Here is a 27,498-nt window from a genome sequence, read left to right on the forward strand (position 1 = left end):
TAAGATCTTTGACCATTTGTACTTGTTAAACAAAACATTTTTTTCTGAGCAATTTTATTAGTATAAAATAGTATAATTTCCACATTTTTGTGAGCATACAATATAGCTCAGTATTTTAATTATTTTATACAGTCGTTATTGCTCATCTTTCTTCTACATTTACATTTTAGTAATTTAGCAGACTCTCTTACCCTGAACCACTAACAGTAAGGAGTGCATACATTTTCATGCTGGTCCCCTTTGGGAATCGAACCCTACCAACTGAGCCACACTTTAGTGTGTCAATAATTACGGACCCCACTGTACATCCAAACAGGTTATCGGGTCAGGAGCGACTAAGACATGTTTGACTGTAGAGATCCTGACATCATCTCCCTCAATTCCCTCTGCGACTCTTTCCAAAGTCTTGTTTGTACAGTACAAATTGCTGTTTCACAGCTGCACGCCAATGTTACTTTTTAAAACCATTGGATTCCGTTGCATTAAAAAACATTATAATCCAGGTGACTGGGGTTTCCTCCCAAATGGCATCCAATTCCCTCTACAGTGCACAATTTTAGGGCCCATAGGGCTCTGGTCAAAAGTAGTGCACTATAAAAGGAATCGGATGTCATTTGGGACTCATACTGGGATGTAGAGCATGTCATGTGATGTTAGCGTGGGAACAGAAGGGGGAGAATAGGAATAGAAAGAGCGGTATCCGGTTTCGAAATGTTCTCTCTATCCCTCCGTTCTCTCGTTTAGCAGACCAGGCGATGGAGGTGGAGGGATATCTAATCAAGCCCGGTTTCTACTTGCACATGTATTTCTTCTTACCTTTGTGTGTTCCGTATGTTACAGTTGCAGCCACCTACGCCTCCCATTTTAAAACCTTTCTGTCTCTCTCTCTCTTTCTATCCCTCCCTCGCAGTGCGGCAAAGGGGCGGAGAACTTCGACAAGTTCTTCACGCGCACCCAGCCCCAGCTCACGCCCCCCGACCAGCTGGTCATCGCCAACATCGACCAGGCTGACTTCTCAGGCTTCTCCTTCATCAACCCCCAGTTCATGCACCCCTCCCTGGTCTCCCTGCACACCGTATGAGGTGGAGGGGGGGGGACCACGGACCCCCCTTCCTACCTCCGCTACCTACCTAGTACTAACCTTCCACCAACTGCAGCTTCTTCAAGCCAAACTCCCAACCACCAAACTGGTCCAACTTTACAACAACGTGGACGCTGATATCGACCACCATTTTGAGTTCCTCTATCAATGTATTAATGATGTGTCCTATAGGAATGGGACTTGGGGCTCTGAGTGAGAGGAGTTGGTGAGTGGAAGTGCTGTGTGTTAATGGTGAGGGGGAGGATGAAGGTTTGAGGAAGGAGGTGTATGTAGGGTTGATATACTTTCCCACCCACCTGTTGTGTTTGTATTCGAATGGGCAATTATTTTAAATCAACTCCTATTGAAATGAATCATGATAGGTATTGAGATGAATCATGATCGGTATTGAAATGACTGACCTGTTGTTTTGAATGTGTGGGGACAAAACCCATGAAACAATGCCAGTTTTTTTAAACTGATTCTAGAGCGAAGGGTTAACTTCTTGTTAAACCCTGTACTGGCTATACTAGTCTCCATTGAAACCCAAGGAAACTACAAATGTAATCTCTTGTTTTGAGCTATTGGGTAAGAGTTTGAGCCAAATATGAGGTCAGTACAGGGAGACTCTGTTTACAGTCTTACCTTGTGTTGGTGAGATTTTATTTCAATATGTGTCATAACAGGTGCCCCTATGTTTCAATATGCATCAAATAGTACACACCCAGTACGAATATCATGACACACTAACAATAACACGCACATACAGATGTAGGCTCTTCATTTGATCACCCTATTGCAGGAAAACTTTCCTTTAAAAAGTACACACAAATTACAGTTACACAGGGATATCTTGAACCTTGAACTCCAGGTTGTATGGTTATCTTGTCATTAGGTTTACAACTGTGAGTGGACATTCAGACAGAACGCAGTAGGCAGTGCAACAGTCCCATCTTCTTTAAACACCTACACAAGAATCGCAGGTTAATAGAAGTATAAAGGTCGAGATCAAGTAACACTACTTTGTGACAACCTTTTTACTATCCTCCCAACTTTGTTGTCACTGTTTGCCCACTTATCAAAACTGGCCATGATTCTCTTTGACGTGAGGAAGTCCTTCAAAGTTAAGTTCCTGAGGGAAAATTCTTTAGGATTTAGGAAAGAAATGACCTAGAACTCTGTTTTTTGTTTGTTTGAGAGGTAGCAACTAAATGAAATTGATGTTGAGTTATTGTTTGCTTACTCTATGAACCGTGCAATATTATATTGCATGCTTATACCCTTCTACATGGATATAACACCATTCTAACCATGTTGACTAGAGTATCACGTTATTAAAACGTTTAGTTCCCTTTTCTGCTTTAATGTGATGTCATGCATTCCCCCCCCCCTCCCCCAATTAGTTCTAATTAATATTTTAATGTAACACAGTGTATTAACTCTTTTGTAAATATTCATGAGTGATTTAAAAAAAAAAAGTATAGTATCTCGCAGTTTTTATACCAACAACTGAATGTGATTTTATTACGTTAGATAGGTTAACATATTTATATGTAAAAAAAAAAAATTAAAAGTACCCCAAAATATCAACTTTGTAACGATTAGGTAATAAAGTCGGTCGGGATTAGCAAACCGAGAGAAACATCTGGATGTCTTTGCAGATATTATCAAGCGTTTTCCGTTTGCTCTCGTCTCAGTCGCACGTATCCGATGTTCTTGAATGCGATCGCTGAGTGAGTTGACTGAATGTGTGCCTGGCTCTTGTATCTGCATGTTGTTGGTAAGGATGAAAAAAACGTGATCATGATATAAATGCTGCATGATACTCAGTACCAGTAACCAGGCCACTGGTCAGACAGCAAGGAGTCTCCGCCCAAACACAGATCCAGGATCAGCTGAACCTAAGCCATTCACAATCAGGAGACTATGGGCAAACCTGACTCCAGATATGCGGTTAGGGGAACTCTTAAAGACGTCTCTGTACTAGACCAGCGGGACAACTTGCTCTCTAGTGTGAAGGGGTTTTGTTTCTTCTTATCGTTAGTGTTTGTTCCTATAAAAAAATTACAATTGACCTAATTTTTTTTTGTTGTTTTTTGGGGGGTTTTAGATTCTGCTCAAGTAATTCAGGAATGTTTCTCGGAATTATCACCATAGCAATTCATATCTTCACATCGAACTGTTGATGGATTCATACAATTCCCTCGACTTTTGCTCCTCTAAACCTTTTCCTAACCTTGTAACTGTGCCAATCCTGAAATAGCCAGAACCCGACAATAGCAGCGTTGCACTAGCTGTAGTCATACCAATGACGCGTCATTACCGAAGTCTTGTCAGTACCAAAATCTGGTCAATACACATGTTTTGTCAATACCGATGAGTACAGAAGTCTCTCCCTGGTAGACTCTTAGTGATTAGTCCAAGAGAGTGTGCCAACGCCACATATCACAACGTATGTCCGACCCATGTGCTTCTCGCTGAAAATATGTAGCTAAGGGAATGCTAATTCAAATAATGTCGACTTGGTTCTGATGCCAGTCAATTTGGCAGTCGTTTCTTGTAGTTTATTTGTATTTTTATGTCACGTTAGTAGCCTACACCTCCGTGTGCGTTTACCTTTGTGCTTTATAGCCGGACAGCAGTATGACGCTTCTGCTATACCATGCCTGCTTACCCCTTACCTTACCTCTCTGTGCCTATCAGTCAGTGTGTGTGTTTACATGTACGTGTGTGAGAGAGAAGGAAGGAAAGCATAAATGGGTGGTTGATGAGTGATTGGGTGAATAAATGAGTGTGTGTGGTTGAGTGAATAATTGGTCAGTGAACAACCCCGTTCCTCCTATTGGCCTGTTAAACCCCCTGTCTGGGTAGCTCATCTCCTCTGTTCATCCTTCCATTCCTCCCCCCTTTCTCAGTGCCTGGGCAATCGATCCATTCTCTTATTGACAAAGCCCTCATCCCTTCTCCTTCAAGATCCAATCAGTTCATGAAAGCAGTTTTGTGTGAGAAACTCACCTGCCCCTTCCCATCCTCCCAAAACACACTGGGGAGAGAATTGGCCAAATATGTTCGTTTTCACCTTCGTTTACATCCTGTGTTATATTTTCCTTTGCCTTAGCTCCTACGTGTGCATCCCAAATGGCACCCTATTCCCCATACATTGCACTACTTTTGTCCATAGGCCCTAGTCAAAAGTAGCACACTATATAGGGAATAGGATGCCATTTGAGAAACAGTCAGTCTCTAAACTCTCCCCCAGTCTCTGATGATTCATGTCCAAACCAAGCGCTTCTTCTGTCCCTGTACATAATGATTTAGATATCTACATAGACTTGTAAAAGAAAGAATATATTGTATTTTGCAAATGGTGTATGTTCGTCCTCCCCAAAACCCTTTGAAAGCGAGTCTGGGCTACTTACCTTGTAATCAATAGTGTCATTTGTACCTACTGTATGATAATGCATATAAAAAATACAAATAATGGCTATTCGGAAGCTGTTGTCTTTTTTACTTAAACATAAACTCAACTCATCAAAATCCAACGTTATAAAAGGTTCGTTCCTGGGAATGACATTACTCTATTTAAATACACTGGGTAACACTTTACGGTCCATAATAAACCATTTAGAAGGCATTTACAAAAAAGTGTGCTCACCATGTATTAGTCACTACTCCCACATTTGTAAATGTTAGTACGTTTTGAAATTACACTGGTCACTCCAAACATTTTGAAAGTGTTTCTAAAGTACAAATGGCGCTCACTTTAAATGGCAAAAAGAATACTAATGATTTATAAATGTTGAACACACAGTTTATAAATGCCTTATACATGGTTTATTACAGACTCTTAAAATAATGTGACATTTCTGTCAACTCACAATCATCAAGTGTTCTCAAAATGGGATTGGTTTTTTCTAGTCTTATTCTGAGAGATGCATCTCCTGCAGAACCCCAATATCGCTGTCACCGTTTCCTCTCCTTCACTGCTGACTTGGACGGGAAGTTTGCAATTGATGAAACCATTGGAAAATTTGATTTGAGCAAATCAAGTATGAAAAGGCACAGAAATGGGGTTTTAGCTGTGAGGAAGAGAAGATGGCTTGCTTGGGGAAAAGTCAGATGGCCTTACCTGATTCTTTGACTGTCAACCCATCTACACTAACAGCACGAGCACAGAATACAACAAGGAAACGACTTTCACTAACAGTTGGTCCAGTTGTAAATTGTTATATGAACACAAAGTCACAACAACATTTATCATAAATGTCTGGTAAAAATGAAGCCTCCTGATTTATAATCCCTTACGGGAATCAACACATGCAACCAAGATGTATGACATTATGTCCACGATCTCAGTAAGCTTCAGTAACAGAAGTCCAAGTGTCTCTTGCCGTTTGGATAAGTGTGATGAACCTTAACCCAAGGTTCAGTAAGCCTGGCTTACCATCATATGCGAGGGAAAGGGGTGAGTGCATACGGACATTAAAAGTTTAACAAGTGAAGCTCTCAGAAGAAGCGTGAAAATGAGGTGCTGAATTTTTCATTGTGGACGCTGTGGCACAATCAAAGTCTTTGTCAGCTGCTGGCTTTCTCATTTACAAGCTGGTTGGCACAGGAAGGCCCCTGCAGATGTTCCAGTTACGGAGTTCAACCTGTACTTAATGTCTATCTGGCCCAGACCCGGGCTGTGTCTCAAATGGCACCCTATTCCATATATAGTGCACTACTTTTGACAAAAGCCCACTGAGTGTACCAAACATTAGGAACACCTGCTCTTTCCATGACAGACTGACCAGGTGAATCCAGGTGAAAGCTTTATAAACGTCACCTGTTAAATCCCCCTCAATCAGTGTAGATGAAATGCAGGAGACAGGTTTAAAGAAGGATCTTTACGCCTTGAGACAATTGAGAGATGGATTGTGTATGAGTGCCATTCAGAGAGTGAAACATTTAAGTGCCTTTGAATGCAGTATGGTAGTAGGTGCCAGGCGCACCGGTTTGAGTGTGTCAAGAACTGCAACTCTGCTGGTTTTTTCACCCTCAACAGTTTTCCGTGTGTATGAAGACCACCCAATGGACATGGAGTCAACATGGGCCAGCATCCCTGTGGAATGCTTTCGACACCTTGTAGAGTCCATGCCCCGAAGCATTGAGGCTGTTCTGAGAGCAAAAGGGTGTGCAACTAAATATTAGGAAGGTGTTCCTAATGTTTTGTACACTCAGGGTATATCGGGAATAGGGTTCCATCTCCTCTCCCATGTGGACTCATGAGGTCATTACACCTTTGCAACCGGGTCAGACAAACAGAATACAGGAACTATAAAAGCTGTGGTAGGTAGGTAATGAAATTGCTTACTGTAATGTTTGTGTACTTAATACTTAGAATTTCATATCTGTGTTTGTGTGAAAGCATTTGTGGAAGAGCTTGAGATAAGCAAATTATTGTACTGTGTATGCTACACTATATCCTGTGCATAATGTCAAATCAACTTTGATGTGGCATGGACAGACATAGACAGACATGTGAGTACTATACATCCACCTTATGCAGATGTCTCAGCAGGTTGATCATCAGCTCCATTGCTGGGTAGACTGAAGGACAGGCTGGTGTTGATGAAGAACTATGGTGTAATGGTCAGATCTGTTAGAACTTACCAGAAATGGCAGCATTTTTGGCGGATCTACAGAGCGGATATCTACGGAACGTCTTACCAACCAACCAGGGGCCAATCAATGAGGTGGAAGGAGCTACATGCATTTCATGTCAATTCAAGGGATGAAATTCAAATATTGTGAACAAGCAGATATACTGTCCATTCGAAAAGTATTCAGACCCCTTGACTTTTTCAAAATGTTACATTACAGCCTTATTCTAAAAGTGATTCCTCATCAATCTACACACAATAACCCATAATGACAAAGCAATAACTGATTTTTAGAAAGGTTTACAAATTTATAAACAAAAAAATTGGAGAAATATCACATTTAGAAAAGTATTCAGACCATTTTCTCAATACTTTGTAGAGGCATCTTTGGCAGCAGTTACAGCCTTGATTTATGACACTACAAGCTTAGCACACCTGTACTTGGGTAGTTTCTCCCATTCTTCTCCTCAGATCCTCTCAAGCTCTCAGGTTGGATGGGAAGTGTCGCTGCACAGCTATTTTCAGGTCTCTTCAGAGATGTTTGATCGGGTTCAAGTCCGGGCTCTGGCTGGGCCACTCAAGGACATTCAGAGACTTGTCCCGACGCAACTCCTGCATTCTCTTGGCTGTGTGCTTGGGGCCATTGTCCTGTTGGAAGGTGAACCTTTGCCCCACTCTGAGGTCCGAAGGTTTTCATCAAGGATCTCTCTGTACTTTGCTCTGTTCATCTTTCCCTCGATCCTGACTAGTCGCTGCCGTGCTAGGTTTTCCCCAGACGTGAATCTGGCATTCAGGCCAAATAGTTCATCTTGGTTTCATCAGACCAGGTAATATTATTTATCATGATTTTAGAGACCTTTTGGTAAACTCCAAGTGGGCTGTCGTGCCTTTTACTGAGGAATGGTTTGTCTGGCCACTTTGCCATAAAGGTCTGATTAATAGTCCCTCTGACAGAGATAGTTGTCATTCTGGAAGGTTCTCCGATCTCCACAAAGGAACTCTGGAGCTCTGTCTGAGAGACCATCTCCCCCGTTTGCTCAGTTTGACCGGCGGCCAGCTCTAGCAAGAGTCTTGGTGGTTCCAAGCTTCTTCCATTTAAGAATGATGGAGGCCACTGTGTTATTGGGGACCTTCAATTCTGCAGAAATGTTTTGGTACCCTTCCCCAGATCTGTGCCTCCACACAATCCTGTCTCGAAGCTCTATTGACAATTCCTTCAACCTCATGGCTTGGTTTTTGCTCTGACATGCACTGTCAACTGTGGGACCTTATATAGACAGGTGTGTGCCTTTCCAAATCATGTCGAATCAATTGAATTTACCCCAGGTGGACTCCAATCAAGTTGTAGAAACATCTCAAGTAGGATCAAAGGAAACCGGAGTCAACATGACCAAAGGAAACGGGATGCACCTGAGCTCAATTTCAAGTCTCATAGCAAAGGATCTGAATACTTATGTAAATAAGGAGTTTGGAGTGTGACTGTTTGAGGTTGTGGACAGGTGTCTTTTATACTGATAACAAGTTCAAACAGGTGCCATTAATACAGGTAACGAGTGGAGGACAGAGGGGCCTCTTAAAGAATAAGTTACAGGTCTGTGAGAGCCAGAAATCTTGCTTGTTTGTAGGTGACTAAATACTTATTTTCCACCATAATTTTCAAATAAATTCATTAAAAATCCGACAATGTGATTTTCTGGATTTCTTTTCTCCCATTTTGTCTGTCATAGTTGAAGTGTACCTATGATGAAAATTACAGGCCTCTCATCTTTTTAAGTGGGAGAACTTGCACAATTGGTGGCTGACTAAATACTTTTTTGCCCCACTGTATATATGTTTTTAATACATTTGCAAACATTTCTAAAAACCTGTTTTTGCTTTGCCATTATGTAGATATGATGAGGGAAAAAAATATTTGATCAATTTTAGTATAATGCTGTAACAAAACAAAGCATGGAAAAGGGGAAGGAAGGGGTCTGAATCGTTCCCGAACACACTGCACTATACAGCACAAGGCTTTACAATGACTTCACCTGAATGAGCAAGAAGCTCATGATAGTCCCATGGAAACATACAGCTCTCTGTCTCTCATTCTCTATCTCCCTCAAGAGGTCCAAAGCTGTTACTTTTACTTTGTGAGACACAAAATTGTACAAGTGTACATCATGCTCTTCAATGTTTATTAGTTTCAACATAAGTAACACCCAACCATGACATCTTAGCACTCTGACGTGCATACGTGCGTGGGTGAGTGGGGTGTGTGGGCAAGGAGAGGTGTCATTAGATTTGTTGAATCTCTCTCTCCCCCTCTCACACTCTCTCTCTCTTAATCTGACTCTACATCTTAACAGCAATTAACCCTCTTAAATAAGAGAGTCTTTGCTGTCAGTCTGGTATAATTGAATTAATAAAACGCTAGTGATGAAGAGCCATGGGATCCCTCGATAGCTTATTAATCCATCATGGTCCTGTCCCAAATGGCACCCTATTCAGTACACTACTTTTGACCAGGGCTCTAGTCAAAAGTAGTCCACTATTTTTGGGAAATGGGAAAAGTGCCATTTGGAACGAAGCCCATATCATTGTGTCAACGGCTTCCCTGAATCTGAATCTAATTAACTGTCTGCTTTGCTCTATCAGTAACCACTAGGGATGTCTGCTCAACATCTGAACTGCTATAGTCTGGAGCCCTAAAAGTCTGTTCATTGCTCTAGTGTGAGTATTGGAATGGGAGTATTGGAAGCTCTGTGAAAACAATGGTATGTTGAGGGAACTTGTTAAAAGGTCCAGCTCTCTCAAATCCAAATTCCTTGATTGAAATGAGAAACATTGTGTCAATATTGCCAAAGCATCAATGTATGCAATATTCTTGAAATTGTAAGGTAATAATAAAACAATAAATAATAAAATACGTTCAAATGAAATAGAAATAACAACAATAGAATGATAACAGTGGATAGTAATAGAAAACATAATCAATCATTGTTTAAACATGGAAAATAACAAGCAACTATTATTACTCCTAAAATGAATGCTACCACCACTGTTATTTACACTAATACCACAACTATCCCTATGATTACTATTACCAATACTATAATTTCTACCAAAAATCTCTCTCTCCTCACTCACTCACACACACAATCCATGTTTAGTGTTACCAGAGTGTAGTGACAGCCACTCCTCTTCCCCAGAGTGTGTAATCCCATTTAGTGTGCCACTGGTTTGAGAACCAGGCCCAAAACAATACTAATTATCTATTTATCCAATTATGAACACAGCAACCTTGACCTTCTCTCCCCTTCACACTCTCAGGGTGCATCCCAAACAGCACCCTATTCCCTATATAGTTCCGCTACTTTTGACCAGGGCCTCAGTGCATTATATAGGGAATAGGGCCATATTTGGGATGCAACCTCAGGGCCGGTTGCTTCATATTTAATGTTCAGCTACGATGGGGATGAAGTATAGAGGTTCGGTAATGTCCCTAATGAGGGGTTAATGAGAGGAGTGGAGTTTTGAAAGGTTGCTGGTGCTGAGTTATAGAATTAGAATTCCATGTCTATGGTTGTAGCTACCACGGCAATTTGTTACTTCAAAAACGTTCGAGGTCTTTATAATCCATTAGGACACATTTTATATCAGCAACATTTTATACACTGCCTGTGGGGCATATTCTGGCCCTGTCCATGGAGCTGAAATGTTACCAAAGCAACGCTTTGACTGCGAAAGAACATGGATAGACGGGAAGAATAACAGGTCGTAGCTTCATTGATGCCAGAACAAACATACATAATCAAAGTTAGCTTTTGCGAAATAGGCCTAACAAATTGTGCCAGGAAAAGTAGTTCTCCCTTGGGTGGAGGGGGAAATGCAAGGGGCGATATAATAGCTGAGATGCAATGAGACATGTATATGTGGACAATCAACGTTTTCCAGCCAGCTTTTAATTATGGATACTACACTGATAGGCCATATGCTCGTAAATAATTGGATAAATGACCATATGCGTCTCCTTTGGGTGGGTCAGTGCTACATTTAGTTGTAATGCTTTGTAAATGTTATGCACACATAAATACCTTAGTCGGACAAAATGTTTAATAATAATGTAGTAAATAATTATAACTTTTTTAAATGAAATGGGTTATGACGCTAAAGTCACCCACAGGTACTTGTCTTGAATGTCACATGATGGAAGCTTCGTCGTGGGTTTGATGTTTGATTGAAGAGCTGTGTCGTATTCAGCTCACTCGAATCCAGAACGTTGATGAAGAAAAGTCTATGGGTGCCAATCTCTGAACCGTAGTTTTATCCAAAAGAGGGACATTATTTTTGGTCTGCATTTCGCAAAAGCTAACTTTGATTTTGTTTAATCAGTGAAGCTTCATAGGCTAACCGTATCCCAAAGGCTGCCGCTGCCCAACTGCTGGCGCCAGGCTGAAGTGGAGTGCGCAACGAGTATTGTCCTGTTGTGGGGCACTAAGTGCGCGACACATCCACTGCTTCTCCGCGAGTCTGTAGACAAGTGTAGAGCGACACGAGAGGAACAGTATTGTAAGAAAAATAGCGCTTTCCTCGACGAGACTTTTGTGAAGGTAAACTGTTTATTTTAATTATTTCCTTTTCTTTTGAAGTGTCTTTAGTAGGCTGTCCGAAATGTGTTCAGTTGGCATATAGGTGCTCAGAAGCGCCTCTTTGGTTTGTTCGTCTCCACGTGATATACTATTGTTTTCTACATTCACTGCTTTGTAAAAATAACTTATTTTTCGAAGCTTACGCTTATTCCTGGGATGTAGGCTCTAGCAATGTAAAAAATGTAACTGTAAAGGTCGAACAATGATACAATAAACACTATACTTTGTATAAATATTCAAATACATTTAGTCAGCTATTGAGTTTAAGGTGGAGGGAGAACCTTCACTTCCATAAACAACTTTTTACCATATCGATGTGAATACGAACAGGTAGTTTTTACGACTGTGGGAATGATATTTTCAGCATGAACTAATGTGTAAGCATAGTTTTTTTTAAAGACAAGTCTGGAATTGACGTTGTTGGCATGCAATTATAGATATAATTGCAAGCCCTTGCTTTGAAAATCGAAACGATATTGAACGCATCCCACTTGGTAATTTAATTTAGGTTTAGTGCATTACTGAAGAGCAGGACCAGGCAGACGTTGGTGGAAAGTGGAGTCAGTATCGATTTTGTTTGGTGGTTTGAGTATCTGTGATGCTGTAATACGTTTGATAGCATATTTCGCTATCACTGTGATCAAACTCCCAAACCTGAAACGATCGAAAACGTTCTAACTTTACCTTACTGAATAGTGTTATTGACTGTGTTTGTTTATTCCATGTTTAACTCTGTGTTGTGCTTTGGTTTATCTTGGCCAGGTCGCAGTTGTAAATGAGAACTTGTTCTCAACTAGCCTACCTGGTTATTTTTAAAAATTCACCTTTATTTGTTATTTTTATTTTTTAAGTAATAGGATACATGCACGTGCACATTAACCCAACCCTTTCCAGAGCCCATTGGGGCGAGTTGGGCAGCACATGGTATTGGCATGTGTGCTTTAGTGGCATGGGCACACAATCATGGAATAGTCCCAATCAGTATTATCCAGTGAAAGTCTAATAGGTTAGATTGGGCTACATGTTGTTCATGTAGATAATCAACAAAAACAAGGATCAGAATGAGAAAATGGGTGATTTTTGTCTTGTGCTTTAATTACAGTTGATTATTATTTACAATCCTTCGACACTTGTGACAAAGGCGTTCCTTGCATGCCAGACTTGCCCTTTGCATCCCCAGTTTATACCGTGATAGTTGTCATAATCGGCAGGTAGCTTAGTGGTTAGAGCGTTGAGCCAGTAACCGAAAGGTTTCTGGATCGAATCCCCAACTTGACAGCGTAAAAATCTGTCGTTCTGCCCCTGAACAAGGCAGTTAACCCACTGTTCCTAGGCCGTCATTGTAAATAAGAATTTGTAATAGGATACATGCATGTTCACATTAACCAACTTGCCTAGTTAAATAAAGGTTACATAATCAAAGACCAATTAACTGTATAATTTTGAATAAAACTGACTTTTAAAATTACTGTTAAAGTCATAATGAAGTAAGAGAGAAATGAGTTATTATCTGCCAAGTCTATACATGCCTGTAGCCTTGGAGACTGGCAGTCATGAACACAGACCAATGTTATTTAACCTTCTGGCGGTTACCACAGCCTAATTCACAGCCGATGTACACTGACACAGCGTCAGCATCTGCTTGACAGGGAGCTAATACCACTCTCCCTCTTTTTCTGTTGGAGGTCCCATATCACAGGGCCTGCCTCTTCTTGTACAGTCTGTCCTGCTGTCTGTCTGCTTTACACTATTACACTGTCTCAGCCAGCCTGCCTATGCTTCTGTCTGTCTGTCTCCTCTCTCCTATGGCACTGTCATAACAACACACTGACTCGTGACTTTTACATCTAAGTTCTGTTTCTTCCGACTGGCTCATTAGCCTATTCTGTCACACCCTGATCTTTCACCTGTCCTTGTGATTGTCTTCACCCCCCTCCAGGTGTCGCACATTTTCCCCCATTATCCCCTGTGTATTTATATCTGTGTTCTCTGTTTGTCTGTTGCCAGTTTGTCTTGTTTGTCAAGCCTACCAGCGTTTTTTTTTGTGTCAGCTTCTGCTTTCCCCCAGTCTCTTTTTTTCTCATCCTCCTGGGTTTTGACCCCTGCCTGTCCTGACCCTGTATCCACCTGCCTGACCACTCTGCCTGCCCCTGAGCCTGCCTGCCTGTACCTTTGCCCCACCTCTGGATTACAGACCTCTGCCAGACCTGAGCCTAACTGCTGTCCTGTTCCGATGCCGCTGTTGCTGTAATAAACATTGTTACTTCGACACGGTCTGCATCTGGGTCTTACCTTGATTCCTGATATTCAGTCTTCCTTAATGTGGAAACCTTACTATTGTGCTGCACACAAGAGACATGGCCAAGTTAAGCACTAAAAGAGAGAGTACTTGGTCTCATGACAAAGCCCGAGAATGTGCCATTTCTCCGGGTGACTGGCTGTGTTTTGCCATTTGCCCCTCAAACATGACGTTTGCTTCTATGTTATGATGAACCGTGGGAGAGTTCATCGTAGCATACAGTTTCAATGTCCTACAGCTGAGGTATAAAGATACTAGTGTATGTGTTTTATTTTAAGTGAAAATACATTTGAACAGATCCCATATAGATTTCTGACATAATCAACAGTGGAGTGTCATCTGAAAGATTTTATTTGAGAAAATGATCACCACAGTTACTCATTTTATTTTTGGATCAGTTGATTGACAGGCTGCTGACATTCTGGCCTTGTTTGAAGAGGCGGAAATACTTTATTTGGATAGTCCATCTGTAGATGCTCTACAGATTATCTTCACGCTAACTATCTACTAACTCTAACCGTAACCCTTAGCTTTACCCTAAATATAACCCTTACCCTACCCCAAACCTTAATCCTAACCCTTATTCTAAACTTAACCCTGACCCTTATTCTAAACTTAACCCTGACCCTTATTCTAAACTTAACCCTGACCCTTATTCTAAACTTAACCCTGACCCTTATTCTAAACTTAACCCTGACCCTTACTGTAACCTTCGCACGCAGTTGCTTATCAACAGAGAGTTTGCTGATAGTATGACCATCTGTAGAGCACTTACAGACGGAAAATCGGGACTATCCAAATAAAGTGTGACCGAAGAGGCGAGCACAGCCAAGAAACACTGGCTGAGATCTGTCAGGGAGATGCCTTTGGAGCAGCATAAAAGGCTTGGAGCGAGGCAAGCACTGCTCAAGCCTACTAACATGTTCTGACATGAACTGTCCCCAGGCACTCAGTCAGAGGCAGTCCGTTGTTGCCTCTGAACCCTAAAGACTCGAGGCTGGTAAGATGCCCTCTGCAGAGTCTCCAGAGGTTTAACTGTTGGGTTGAGTTTGTGTTCAAAAATGAAATCCTCTTTTTCTTTTTGTTGTTGTTGTGGAAATTGAAATATTTAGATGGAGGGCCATTGGAATGTTGTTTTGGGAGCACAGTGGTGAAATAACATGACCTTTATGCCGTCCCCTTGCCTGGTATTTATTTTCGGGCTAAGTGACAGGTTTTGGGATATTTTTATAGCCAAAAATACAGCGTTACTAACAACAGTCTCTTGTGACGTATAGTAGATACTCTTGTAAGCATGGTGCTGGGGAAGCGTACCGGGAGTCTCGGAGTGTTTTGTAGGTCAGGAAGACTGTTTGACGTATGAGTATGACTGATTTAGCACAGCCCTGTAGTGCCTATGCTACTGTATGCTAGTGTTATATACAGGGGCTATGGAGTGTGATGATTGTGGCTAGCTAACTGCTAGCTCCCTCCCATAGCTGTGTTGGGGCTCCATGTCATGTCCCCCATGTCCAGCCACTGTCCACAGGGCTCTATAGTCCTCTGATGCTGTCCACCCCACTGACCGCCAACTCGCATCAGTGGAACACACAAGCCATGTTACTCTGGAGACGGTGCATAGCGACATCCGGCCGTCATGGAAACTGGGTCAGTGGCTTTCACGAAAGGAGTGTACAGATGAATCCTTGACAGTGACAGAGAAATAATAATGATTTTTTTTTAAACAGACATTTTGGTTAACATTCATTTCTGTTCTACTACTGACAAATGTTTGAGTAACTCCAGACGTTATTGTGTTGGATTATAACCAGGTCCTAGTTGTGACAATCACGTTCAGTGGTAGGGACCAAGTCAGTTGGGTAATTGAAGCCTAAATGGCTGTTTATACTGTTGAATTTGCATGAGCCGCTATGTTCAGAATGCTTGGTATTAAAATGAGCAGGTATGGTCAGAATGCTTGGTATTAAAATGAGCAGGTATGTTCAGAATGCTTGGTATTAAAATGAGCAGGTATGGTCAGAATGCTTGGTATTAAAATGAGCAGGTATGTTCAGAATGCTTGGTATTAAAATGAGCAGGTATGTTCAGAATGCTTGGTATTCAAATGAGCTGCTATGTTCAGAATGCTTGGTATTCAAATGAGCTGGTATAGCCTATTAGCAACATCTACAAACACAGTCGATGACATGTAAATTGAACTCTACAAATCCCAAATTACACTAGCCCATAGATCCTAACAAGGACGGTTCCAAGCAACCAATGGATAACACCATAGCCTAAAAATATCAACATCAAAAGACTAAACATAAATTCCATATGTGATCCTGACCAGTGACCACCCTTTTTCCATGAGGCTGTGAGAGTTATTGGAACAGAGTTTTGATTCATTGCAGGTTGTTTTTTTTTCCCCCCATTGACTTTCCGACCGTTGTGTTGAAAAACGGTAGTTGGCTTTTGGATTGAATAGAGGCTGATGAGGCTGGGTGCGTGCTAATTGAATGGACAGCGAGAGTACTGACTGACCTAGTTTCATTAGTGATGATGCAGTGGGTTCCATTCCACTGGAGACAGTTAGATGCATGGTCAATCTGATATCTGCTGTGGCCATACAGCATTTACTACGATGCGGCCTCCGCAAGTCAGAGAGAACGTACTTTTTGCACTTCGCTGAGCAGAGCTGTTGTCAAGGAAGTGAGTTTGTTTATACAGAACCTCCTGCCCCAACCTACCATCAACCAATCGTGTCAATGCGGAGCTGTACGGAGCCATCCGCGTTATTACAAAATTTGAGAGGTGCACGGCGATGTGGTACGGAGCTTGATTTGGCCTCTGTATTCCTCTGGAGCCTCCGACCACATTTTCGGATCAAGCATAAATTGGCTTTTGGTCGCTGTTACAATGAACTCCGCCCTCGCGTGGTGAGTGGCGGGAGACACCACAGAACAGACCTGGGTCATGTTCATAAGGCACCAACTGGAGAAAAATGAAACAGAACTGGGACTTGTCAAACAAGAAACTATAATTTTTGTTTTCTTTTGCAGAATATTTTAAAGCATTTTATATTGCTTGCTTTTATGAACATAACCCAGAGTAGGTGCATGGTCAAAAAGACTTCAGGTGCAGTCAAATAAGACTGTTAGGTTTCTATAGTAATAAAAAAATACTAGACACTAAACAGAACTAGATTGTTGCTGTTGGGTATTCATCCGTGTATTGGATTCCAGTCACAGAATGGATGTGCCCATCTTCTTCTTCAAAGGTAGTTTGTTATAATGCAAAGAGGGACTGAGGCTTTTTGGATCTCCCGGCTTAGGCCCTGGAAGCTTTGAACATCTAATGAGAAACATTGGTCAATAGACAGTTTTTCTCGGCTCAATCGCCATTCATAATCCTGTACGGGCAGGACCAATGTTTGGACTGAATTAGTATTCATAGTAGATTGAATGAGGCCTGTTGATCTCTTTGTGTGCGTGTGAATGGACATGATGCAGAATTTGGTTATTGGCTGTGGGTATCCTTTGATCTAATCTGAAAAGTGTGTGTGTGTGCAGATGCAAGCATGTGTGTGATGTGCATTTGTCAATAAGTTTCTTGGAAACCAATGACTCACACATAGAACTGGCAAGTTGGACATCATCATAGCTCCCTGTATTCCCCACTGTACCATGGCAACAGGTATTAAGCCTTTGCCAAGACTGTGCTTCATGTGGCGAGGACGGGACACAATGACACTCAAACAATGATATATTCCAAATTATCAACTGGGTGGTTCTAGCCCTGACTGGAGATTGGCTGAAAGCTGTGGTATATCAGACCGTATACCATGGGGTATGACAAAATGTATTTTTACTACTCTAATTGTGTTGTCGTGACTAAGAACAGCCCTTAGCTGTGGTTTATTGGCCATATACCACAACCCCTTGGGCCTTATTGCTTAAATAGACTCCCTGTTTGGATTCTGTCTTTTGTCTAAGATATGACACTTTTAGTGGATCCATACCAATCTAGGAAACTTGTTTAAAAAAAATCCAAAATCAAAACCCCACTAGCTACTGATGATAAGCATTTAATCGTGCTATCCTTTGGGTGGGCAGAGCAAATGGCTCCTTAAAAGGATGCGGCCACTAGGATAATGATATCTAAGGGATTCGGAAATAACTAAAATATTACGTGTTCATCTTTCCTTTCTCATTTTCATGTTGAGGTAGAGGATATTGTTCTGCCCTAACGGCAACTATTTCACCATGACACTTAGACGTCAACTAGATTAGACTGCATTCCCACTTCTGACTGCCTGGTATTTTCACTGTAGAAAAGAGAAGTCTGTCTGGATATTTCTCCTAGTCTTTTACTTGTATATGGCCCAAAAAGTCCACAACACCCTGCACTGGTTCATGAATATACAACAGAATATCTTTGCTAATAACTTCCTGTGGAAGTAGCTGTTTGGACACGTCATAGAACCAGTTAACTAGAATTAATGTACACAGGCAAATCTGTAAAAATACAAATTTAAAAAATTAAATCTTCCCCCAACTGAAAGCTTTAAAACATTTCTACTCTATTTCTTCTGAATTGCCGGTCCATATTGGTTCAAATCCTAGAAGTCCTCATCTTTCAGCATCAGATAGTGACTATGTAGCAAAGCCAGGCATGGCAAAGTTCTCCCTGCCTCCACTTGTCTCTGGTTCATTCCATATGTCATGGGCCCTTCTTTCCCCATCCAAACACTTGTCGAGCCCCTCTGGCAACCAGCCTCCCCATCTGCGACAGCCAGCCCGAAAAGCCTGCAAACGTCACCGTCCAAATACAGTCCCATAGAGTTGGAATGGAGAATCACACTTTTACCCTATTCCCCCAGCCACTTTAATATGGACAGACTATTTCTGACTGATCGCACAAGGACTAATGACGTCTGTACATTTTTAAACCATCTTGCACTGATGACGCGTGATCAACAGTCAGGCTTGTTCTGTCACTTAATGTTCTGTCATTTATTCGGGCATTAGGTTTTGTATAATTTAGTATTCTGTCATTTGGTGCTCTGTCAGTGCTGTCATTTAGTGTTCTGTCATTTTGCATTGTCATTCAGTGTCCTGTCGTTTAGGCATAGCGTTTTGTCATTTATAGTTAGTTACCTATTATTTGAAATGTAGTTTTGTCTACACCAGGAGGTAGGCCTTCTATACATTGAAGCTCAAACTGCCTTGATAGATCTCTATTTTTAGAGGTTTGGTAATGATGCCTTGTGTGTGTGTGTGTGTGTGTGTGTGTGTGGGAGTAACGAGCGCAATTGGATGCTAGCATCGAACGTTAACCACCCTATGATAAAACACAGTAGCCTGTCAATGAATGGCCTTGTGCGTCACACTCAAGCTAGTGCGTCACACGCAAGCTAGCGCGCCACATGCTAGCAAAGCCACTGGTGTTGAAAGGCTGGTATTAATATCTAAGTGGACGTGTGGGTAAGAGCTGTACTGAATGGGGACTGATTGGCTACCTGATAATGGCCCTCATTTGCTTTCCCCTCATTGCTTACACCTGCTGGACCTTTGTGCTAAAAAGTCCCATTTGATTGACTGGTGAGTCTATGGCTGTGTCCCAATCACTTTATCACCTCCTCGTCTCCTTTCCTAGCTGAGCAATGGTAATTTTCCACCTCTGAGTGAGCTACGTGGCCCAAATTTACTTTTGGTCTGAAGGCCTATGGACCTTTTTGCCTTCATCCACTTCTAATTAAATGGAATTGATTTTCTAATTGTCCAAATTATAAAGTGGTTAATTGGTAATGATAGAATAGGCCAGTCTCATTACACGCATAGCTGCACCATAGTGAGTCAACCGTAGTGGGAGAGATGTTGCATCCACAGTCAGAGGTCAGATGAGATATTTATATTACCACTGTCACACCAATGGCTCTGACTCAGTCCTGTGAAACGATGAACATGCAAAAACCGTTTAAATGAGATGCATTAGTCATCTTATGCATTCGTACCCATATATTATCAATATTGTGATACAAAGGGTCCATGAGGCCATGTTATCAATATCGTGATACAAAGGGTCCGTGAGGCCATGTAATCAATATCGTGATACAAAGGGTCCATGAGGCCATGTTATCAATATCGTGATACAAAGGGTCCGTGAGGCCATGTTATCAATATCGTGATACAAAGGGTCCGTGAGGCCATGTTATCAATATCGTGATACAAAGGGGCCGTGAGGCCATGTTATCAATATCGTGATACAAAGGGTCCGTGAGGCCATGTTATCAATATCGTGATACAAAAGGTCCATGAGGCCATGTTATCAATATCGTGATACAAAGGGTCCGTGAGGCCATGTTATCAATATCGTGATACAAAGGGGCCGTGAGGCCATGTTATCAATATCGTGATACAAAGGGGCCGTGAGGCCATGTTATCAATATCGTGATACAAAGGGGCCGTGAGGCCATGTTATCAATATCGTGATACAAAGGGGCCGTGAGGCCATGTTATCAATATCGTGATACAAAGGGGCCGTGAGGCCATGTTATCAATATCGTGATACAAAGGGGCCGTGAGGCCATGTTATCAATATCGTGATACAAAGGGTCCGTGAGGCCATGTTATCAATATCGTGATACAAAGGGGCCGTGAGGCCATGTTATCAATATCGTGATACAAAGGGGCCGTGAGGCCATGTTATCAATATCGTGATACAAAGGGGCCGTGAGGCCATGTTATCAATATCGTGATACAAAGGGGCCGTGAGGCCATGTTATCAATATCGTGATACAAAGGGGCCGTGAGGCCATGTTATCAATATCGTGATACAAAGGGGCCGTGAGGCCATGTTATCAATATCGTGATACAAAGGGGCCGTGAGGCCATGTTATCAATATCGTGATACAAAGGGGCCGTGAGGCCATGTTATCAATATCGTGATACAAAGGGGCCGTGAGGCCATGTTATCAATATCGTGATACAAAGGGGCCGTGAGGCCATGTTATCAATATCGTGATACAAAGGGGCCGTGAGGCCATGTTATCAATATCGTGATACAAAGGGTCCGTGAGGCCATGTTATCAATATCGTGATACAAAGGGGCCGTGAGGCCATGTTATCAATATCGTGATGCAAGGGGGGGCCGTGAGGCCATGTTATCAATATCGTGATACAAAGGGTCCATGAGGCCATGTTATCAATATCGTGATACAAAGGGGCCGTGAGGCCATGTTATCAATATCGTGATACAAAGGGTCCGTGAGGCCATGTTATCAATATCGTGATACAAAGGGGCCGTGAGGCCATGTTATCAATATCGTGATACAAAGGGGGGCCGTGAGGCCATGTTATCAATATCGTGATACAAAGGGGGGCCGTGAGGCCATGTTATCAATATCGTGATACAAAGGGGCCGTGAGGCCATTGTTATCAATATCGTGATACAAGGGGGGCCGTGAGGCCATGTTATCAATATCGTGATGCAAGGGGCCATGAGACCATGTTATCAATATCGTGATGCAAGGGGCCGTGAGACCATGTTATCAATATCGTGATGCAAGGGGCCGTGAGACCATGTTATCAATACCGTGATACAGGGGGGCCGTGAGGCCATGTGATCACTACCGTGATACAGGGGGGCCGTGAGGCCATGTGATCACTACCGTGATACAGGGGGGCCGTGAGGCCATGTGATCAATACCGTGATACAGGGGGGCCGTGAGGCCATGTGATCAATACCGTGATACAGGGGGGCCGTGAGGCCATGTGATCAATACCGTGATACAGGGGGGCCGTGAGGCCATGTGATCAATACCGTGATACAGGGGGGCCGTGAGGCCATGTTATCCATACCGTGATACAGGGGGGCCGTGAGGCCATGTGATCAATACCGTGATACAGGGGGGCCGTGAGGCCATGTGATCAATACCGTGATACAGGGGGGCCGTGAGGCCATGTGATCCATACCGTGATACAGGGGGGCCGTGAGGCCATGTGATCAATACCGTGATACAGGGGGGCCGTGAGGCCATGTTATCCATACCGTGATACAGGGGGGCCGTGAGGCCATGTGATCAATACCGTGATACAGGGGGGCCGTGAGGCCATGTGATCAATACCGTGATACAGGGGGGGCCGTGAGGCCGTGTTATCCATACCGTGATACAGGGGGGCCGTGAGGCCGTGTTATCCATACGGGGGGGCCGTGAGGCCGTGTTATCCATACGGGGGGGCCGTGAGGCCGTGTTATCCATACGGGGGGGCCGTGAGGCCGTGTTATCCATACGGGGGGGGCCGTGAGGCCGTGTTATCCATACGGGGGGGCCGTGAGGCCGTGTTATCCATACGGGGGGGCCGTGAGGCCGTGTTATCCATACGGGGAGGCCGTGTTATCCATACGGGGAGGCCGTGTTATCCATACGGGGAGGCCGTGTTATCCATACGGGGAGGCCGTGTTATCCATACGGGGAGGCCGTGTTATCCATACGGGGGGGCCGTGTTATCCATACGGGGGGGCCGTGAGGCCGTGTTATCCATACGGGGAGGCCGTGTTATCCATACGGGGGGGCCGTGTTATCCATACGGGGGGGCCGTGAGGCCGTGTTATCCATACGGGGGGGCCGTGAGGCCGTGTTATCCATACCTTTTATCTAGGCAAGTCAGTTAAGAACACATTTATCACACACTTATTTTCAATGACGGCCTAGGAACGGTGGGTTAACTGCCTTGTTCTACCCCTGAACGACAGGTTTTCACCTTGTCAGCTCGGGGAAACCAATTTTGCAACCTTACAGTTAACTAGTCCAACACAATAACGACCGACCTGCCTCTCTCTCGTTGCACTCCACAAGGAGTGCCTGTTACGCGAATGCAGTAAGCCAAGGTAAGTTGCTAGCTAGCATTTAAACTTATCTTCTAAAAAACAATCAATCATAACCACTAGTTAACTACACATGGTTGATATTACTAGATATTATCTAGCATGTCCTGCTTTGCATATAATCTGACTGAGCATAAAAGTATCTAAGTATCTGACTGAGCGGTGGTAGGCAGAAGCAGGTGCGTAAACATTCATTCAAACAGCACTTTTGTGCGTTTTGCCAGCAGCTCTTCGTTGTGCATCAAGCATTGCGCTGTTTATGACTTCAAGCCTATCAACTCCCGAGATGAGGCTGGTGTAACCGAAGTGAAATGGCTAGCTAGTTAGCGCGCACTAATAGCGTTTCAAACATCACTCGCTCTGAGCCTTCTAGTAGTTGTTCCCCTTGCTCTGCATGGGTAATGCGGCTTCGATGGTGGCTATTGTCGTTGTGTTGCTGTGTTGCTGGTTCGAGCCCAGGGAGGAGCGAGGAGAGGGACGGAAGCTATACTGTTACACTTGCAATGCTAAAGTGCCTATTAGAACATCCAATAGTCAAAGGTTAATGAAATACAAATGGTATAGAGGGAAATAGTCCTATAATTCCTATAATAAGTACAACCTAAAACTTCTTACCTGGGAATATTGAAGACTCATGTTAAAAGGAACCACCAGCTTTCATATGTTCTCATGTTCTGAGCAAGGAACTGAAACGTTAGCTTTCTTACATAGCACATATTGCACTTTTACTTTCTTCTCCAACACTTTGTTTTTGCATTATTTAAACCAAATTGAACATGTTTGATTATTTACTTGAGGCTAAATTGATTTTATTGGTGTATTATATATTAAGTTAAAATAAGTGTTCATTCAGTATTGTTGTAATTGTCATTATTACAAATACAAGGCAGATTAATCGGTATCGTCTGTTTTGGTCCTCTAATAATCGGTATCGGCTTTCTTGGTCCTCTAATAATCGGTATCGGCGTTGAAAAATCATAATCGGTCGACCTCTAACGTGAAGCCATGCAAGTCGTTGCAAAGAGAGAAAAACAAAGCCTGAATAGACTGGTATTTCTCTCACACACACACTCCCACTCAAAAACAGCCAGTGACAGTAAACAGACTCAAACTCATTATGTAAAAGGACTGCCTTTTCAACACACATCCCCATGCATGCCCAGAAATCAGGCATCCAGCTAGCGTGGGCAACAGCTCCTGCAACCAAGTGATCAGTGCTGCTTATGACTGATGAGCATCAACATCAATATGCTGTTGCATATGTCTCACCATCATAGTGTAAGACTGCTGGACTTTTGCTTGACTGGATCATGTTGTGTTAATCAGATGGGTCTTGACTGGATCATGTTGTGTTAATCAGATGGGTCTTGACTGGATCATGTTGTGTTAATCAGATGGGTCTTGACTGGATCATGTTGTGTTAATCAGATAGGTCTTGACTGGATCATGTTGTGTTAATCAGATGGGTCTTGACTGGATCATGTTGTGTTAATCAGATGGGTCTTGACTGGATCATGTTGTGTTAATCAGATGGGTCTTGACTGGATCATGTTGTGTTAATCAGATGGGTCTTGACTGGATCATGTTGTGTTAATCAGATGGGCTGAATTATGGAATATGAGGAGTAATTCACAGGCCTCCCCAGCACTATTAGTGGTGTGTGGTTTTGGCCTGTGTCAAAGCGAGGGCAGACAGACCTACAACTGCAGTTCAAAGTTCAGCTTTTTCAAAATCAGCCCAATGTTCATGAAGCAGGATACACTTCTAAAAGTATTTTGAGAGATCAGGGCACTAGGCTAGATTTTCCTTACTTAAAAAAAAAAAAATACAGCTAAACAACTGACAAAGTAATACACTAATATAAAAGTACACTAAACTATGATACACCGATTAGATGTCAGGATGGAAAGGAGAGCAGGGAGGATTACTGGGACATTTTTTACATATTGAGACATGCCTGGCAGGCAGAGCTGCCTCCCAGGTAACGCTCATGGCTTAAGTTTGTCTGGCCATTGACAACTGGGACGCAGACTTGACCATTGGGTCTTAGCCATTGCCTTACAATTGACCATTAGGACATAGACGTGGCCTTATCATTGACTACTGTGACACCGACCACTACCTTTTTCTATTAACTCCATCCTCTGTCTCCCTGCAGCTCCTCTTTCTGCCGGCGGCGCCCCCTGCAGCTGTGGATGTGGAATGACCCTGTGTGGCAGGAAGGTGTTGACAGTGCTAAGCAGCGTGTTCGCTGTGTGCGCCCTGGGCCTGCTGGGCATCGCTGTCAGTACTGACTACTGGCTCTATCTGGAGGAGGGCGTCATCCTGCCCCTCAATCAGAGCACTGAGTTACGCATGTCCCTGCACTCGGGCCTCTGGAGGGTCTGCTTCACAGCTGGTAAGTTTCTGGTTAGGGGTAGACGTTGCCCCTTAGTTACAAATCTAGGATCAGTTCAGATTAGAGATGCATATGTCCCTGCAGTCAGAGCTGAAAAAAAAAGATATATGCTTTGTCACCAACACCAGATAGGTATAGTGAAATGTGTGGTTTTACGGGATCAGCCATACACTCTTAGAAAAAAAGGGTTCTTCTGCTGACCCCGTGGAGAACCCTTTTTGGTTCCAGGTAGAACCCTTTTGGAACATACAACTTAAAAGGGTTCTCCTATTGGGACAGCCAAAGAACCCTTTTGGTGGAACCATTTGGGTTGTATGTACCTTTTCTACAGAGGGTTCTACCTGGAACCAAAAAGGATTATATCTGGAACCATAGAAAGGTTATTCTATGGGGACTGCCATATACCCCTTTAAGGTTCTAGATAACACCTTTTTTCCCCTAAGAGTTGAGTTTAGTAGTACGGCGCACCTGTAGCAAATTAGGGTTAGGTGCCTTGCTCAAGGACACATAGTCAGATTTTTACTTTGTCGGTTCGGGTATTAGAACCAGCTTTCGGTTACTGTCCCAACGCTCTAACCGCTAAGCTACCTGCCACCCTAGATGTTGCCCCTTACCCTTAGGCACAAATCTAGGATCAAGGTAGAGTCTGCCCCTTAGGTGTCCATTCAGGGACGCTGACCATTGTTTACTACAGTATCTGACGTTTCTACGTCTGATGACTGGTAGCTTCTAGCTGGCCTCTGTGCCAGTCTGTTTCTGTTTTGGCAAGTGATGACAGGAGTTGGCGAGGAGGAGAAACCGGCTGGCACTTCAGGCTGGTTCACTAGACTCTTGAGAGTCAAATGTTCATCCTCTTCTCTCTCCACTTCCTCTCGGCTGTGTCCCAGTGACCTGTCCTTGAGTTACCCTGTCTCCCCATGTTGGGTTATTACCATGTCCTATCAACTCAGCCTGGCTGCTCTCTCGCTCTAGGATGCTGACGGTGAAAAAAAATCATGCTCTTCTCCATTCTCTTCTTCCTTTGTCACTACCCTTTGTGTCCCATGCTGACGTGTTCCTCAGCGCTGGCCAATGCCGCTCGTCATTCCAGCACACCTGCATTATTATCCAGGCCCATAAACTGGCCCGCTTTCTGAAGACGCAGTAGTGACCCTACTAGCCAAGCTAACCCAACACCCCTGTTCACCTTCTCCTTCTACTCTGACTGTGAAAAGCCTTGTTTCATGGGGAACTAACACAGGCTTTTCTCCACCCCGCATGGTTACCTTGTGCCCTATCACAGGGAAGCTCTACCCCTTCCGGCCCCACCCCCCTCACTGCACTGAGACGCCACCCCTTTTCTCTCTGAGCGACGCTGTCTTTCAAAGTGTTTCCAAGCAGTAAACCAGGTGTTCACTTCCTCTCTGATGAACTGTCGTCTCTCCCTTAGGTAGCCTCTGGATACTGAGGCTGACACAATCAAATGTAGCCAGTGCATTAGAATGAAACTAATGAGCTAACATGTACTGTATTTAAAATGCATGCACTTGCCAAGTAATATTTGTCAGGACAACAAACAGGATTTGTTTCTATATTGCCATTATACCAGTGACGGCTGGTGGAGGTAGAAATGGCGAGGACGGGCTAATTTCTCCCCTCACCAGCATTATACTTTCCAGGGAGTATCACAAAGTGACATGATGGTACAAAGCACATTCCTAGGTACTTCCGCGTAACATGTCTTTTTTAGCCCTCTGTGTCCATCCTGACCTCCACAGGTTCTCAAGCAACACACTGTCAACATGACATGTTTCTGTGGTGATTAAATAGCGAATGTTTTGCCTTGGTCCAAAAGACCAACTTCCAATGCAGGACTAAGGAACCATTATTTGTGTTTTAGCGGCGATTTAATGGCCTAGTTGCTAAACTGCCCCAGCTAGCTGTCTGTTTGACCCAGAAACTCTAGGCTTATGTTTAGTTAGGCCCTGTGTGTCTGTCCCTATCTGACTCAGTACTGTTATGATACATCATTACAACATAAAGAGTGAATGGGCTGTGTTATGCCCAGTATTGATGCTGCGGTGCGTCTGTTTAGTGGTAGTGTTAAATGCAGCTGTTGGTTCCAGTCTGTTTGATTTGTGCTTGTATTGACTCTGGTCAATCCACGGATGTATAAAAGCTCACTTCTCTCATGTCCATGAGACTGGGAAGAAGATGTTCTGACTAGGGTGCTATAGTAGTTTAGAAATGGCAAACGGGTCACTGGTTGATCGACATGCACGTAAGACCAGTTTCCTGGACTGGAAGACACTTTTCGAGGAGATTTTCCATTGAACATGCTTTTTAGTCCAGGAGTATGAATCCAGTAAACCACCTCATGACGAGTAAGAAAAATGAAGGGGATTTGTTATATTGAGTTAGAACAAACTGAAATAAGCCACCTATCGACTTTGATAGATAGTAACCAGTAGATAACCAGTAGATAGTGCTAACGCTAATGTCATCCATGCATTCCGTATGGAAAATTTGAAGGGCGCCATATTGCTGAATGGCACTTCCTCGTAGCCTACCCACCTGTGATTGGTCTGTTTCAGTAC

At 43.1% G+C, this 27,498-nt stretch overlaps 2 protein-coding genes across 5 annotated transcripts in view; both read left to right on the forward strand.

Moving 5' to 3' along the window:
* The window catches only part of LOC110493701 (protein kinase C alpha type), a 217,197-nt gene extending 212,631 nt beyond the window's left edge, over positions 1-4,566 (forward strand). For all 3 annotated transcript variants that reach the window (XM_036949695.1, XM_036949696.1, XM_036949697.1), the window contains one exon: positions 911-4,566. In XM_036949695.1, the coding sequence (XP_036805590.1) occupies positions 911-1,081 (171 nt within the window). In that variant the 3' untranslated portion in view covers positions 1,082-4,566. The remainder of the gene's footprint in view (positions 1-910) is intronic.
* A 5,614-nt stretch (positions 4,567-10,180) lies between these two features.
* LOC110493704 (voltage-dependent calcium channel gamma-5 subunit) overlaps positions 10,181-27,498 on the forward strand; it is a 32,421-nt gene continuing 15,103 nt past the window's right edge. Inside the window, exons 1-2 of one of the 2 annotated variants that reach the window (XM_036949698.1) lie at positions 10,181-11,318; positions 24,683-24,922. In XM_036949698.1, the coding sequence (XP_036805593.1) occupies positions 24,727-24,922 (196 nt within the window). In that variant the 5' untranslated portion in view covers positions 10,181-11,318; positions 24,683-24,726. The remainder of the gene's footprint in view (positions 11,319-24,682; positions 24,923-27,498) is intronic. The other variant, XM_021568120.2, reaches the window with a different exon arrangement.

Source organism: Oncorhynchus mykiss, chromosome 17 (assembly GCF_013265735.2).
Source record: "Oncorhynchus mykiss isolate Arlee chromosome 17, USDA_OmykA_1.1, whole genome shotgun sequence".
In the NCBI taxonomy this organism is placed as follows: Eukaryota; Metazoa; Chordata; class Actinopteri; order Salmoniformes; family Salmonidae; genus Oncorhynchus; species Oncorhynchus mykiss.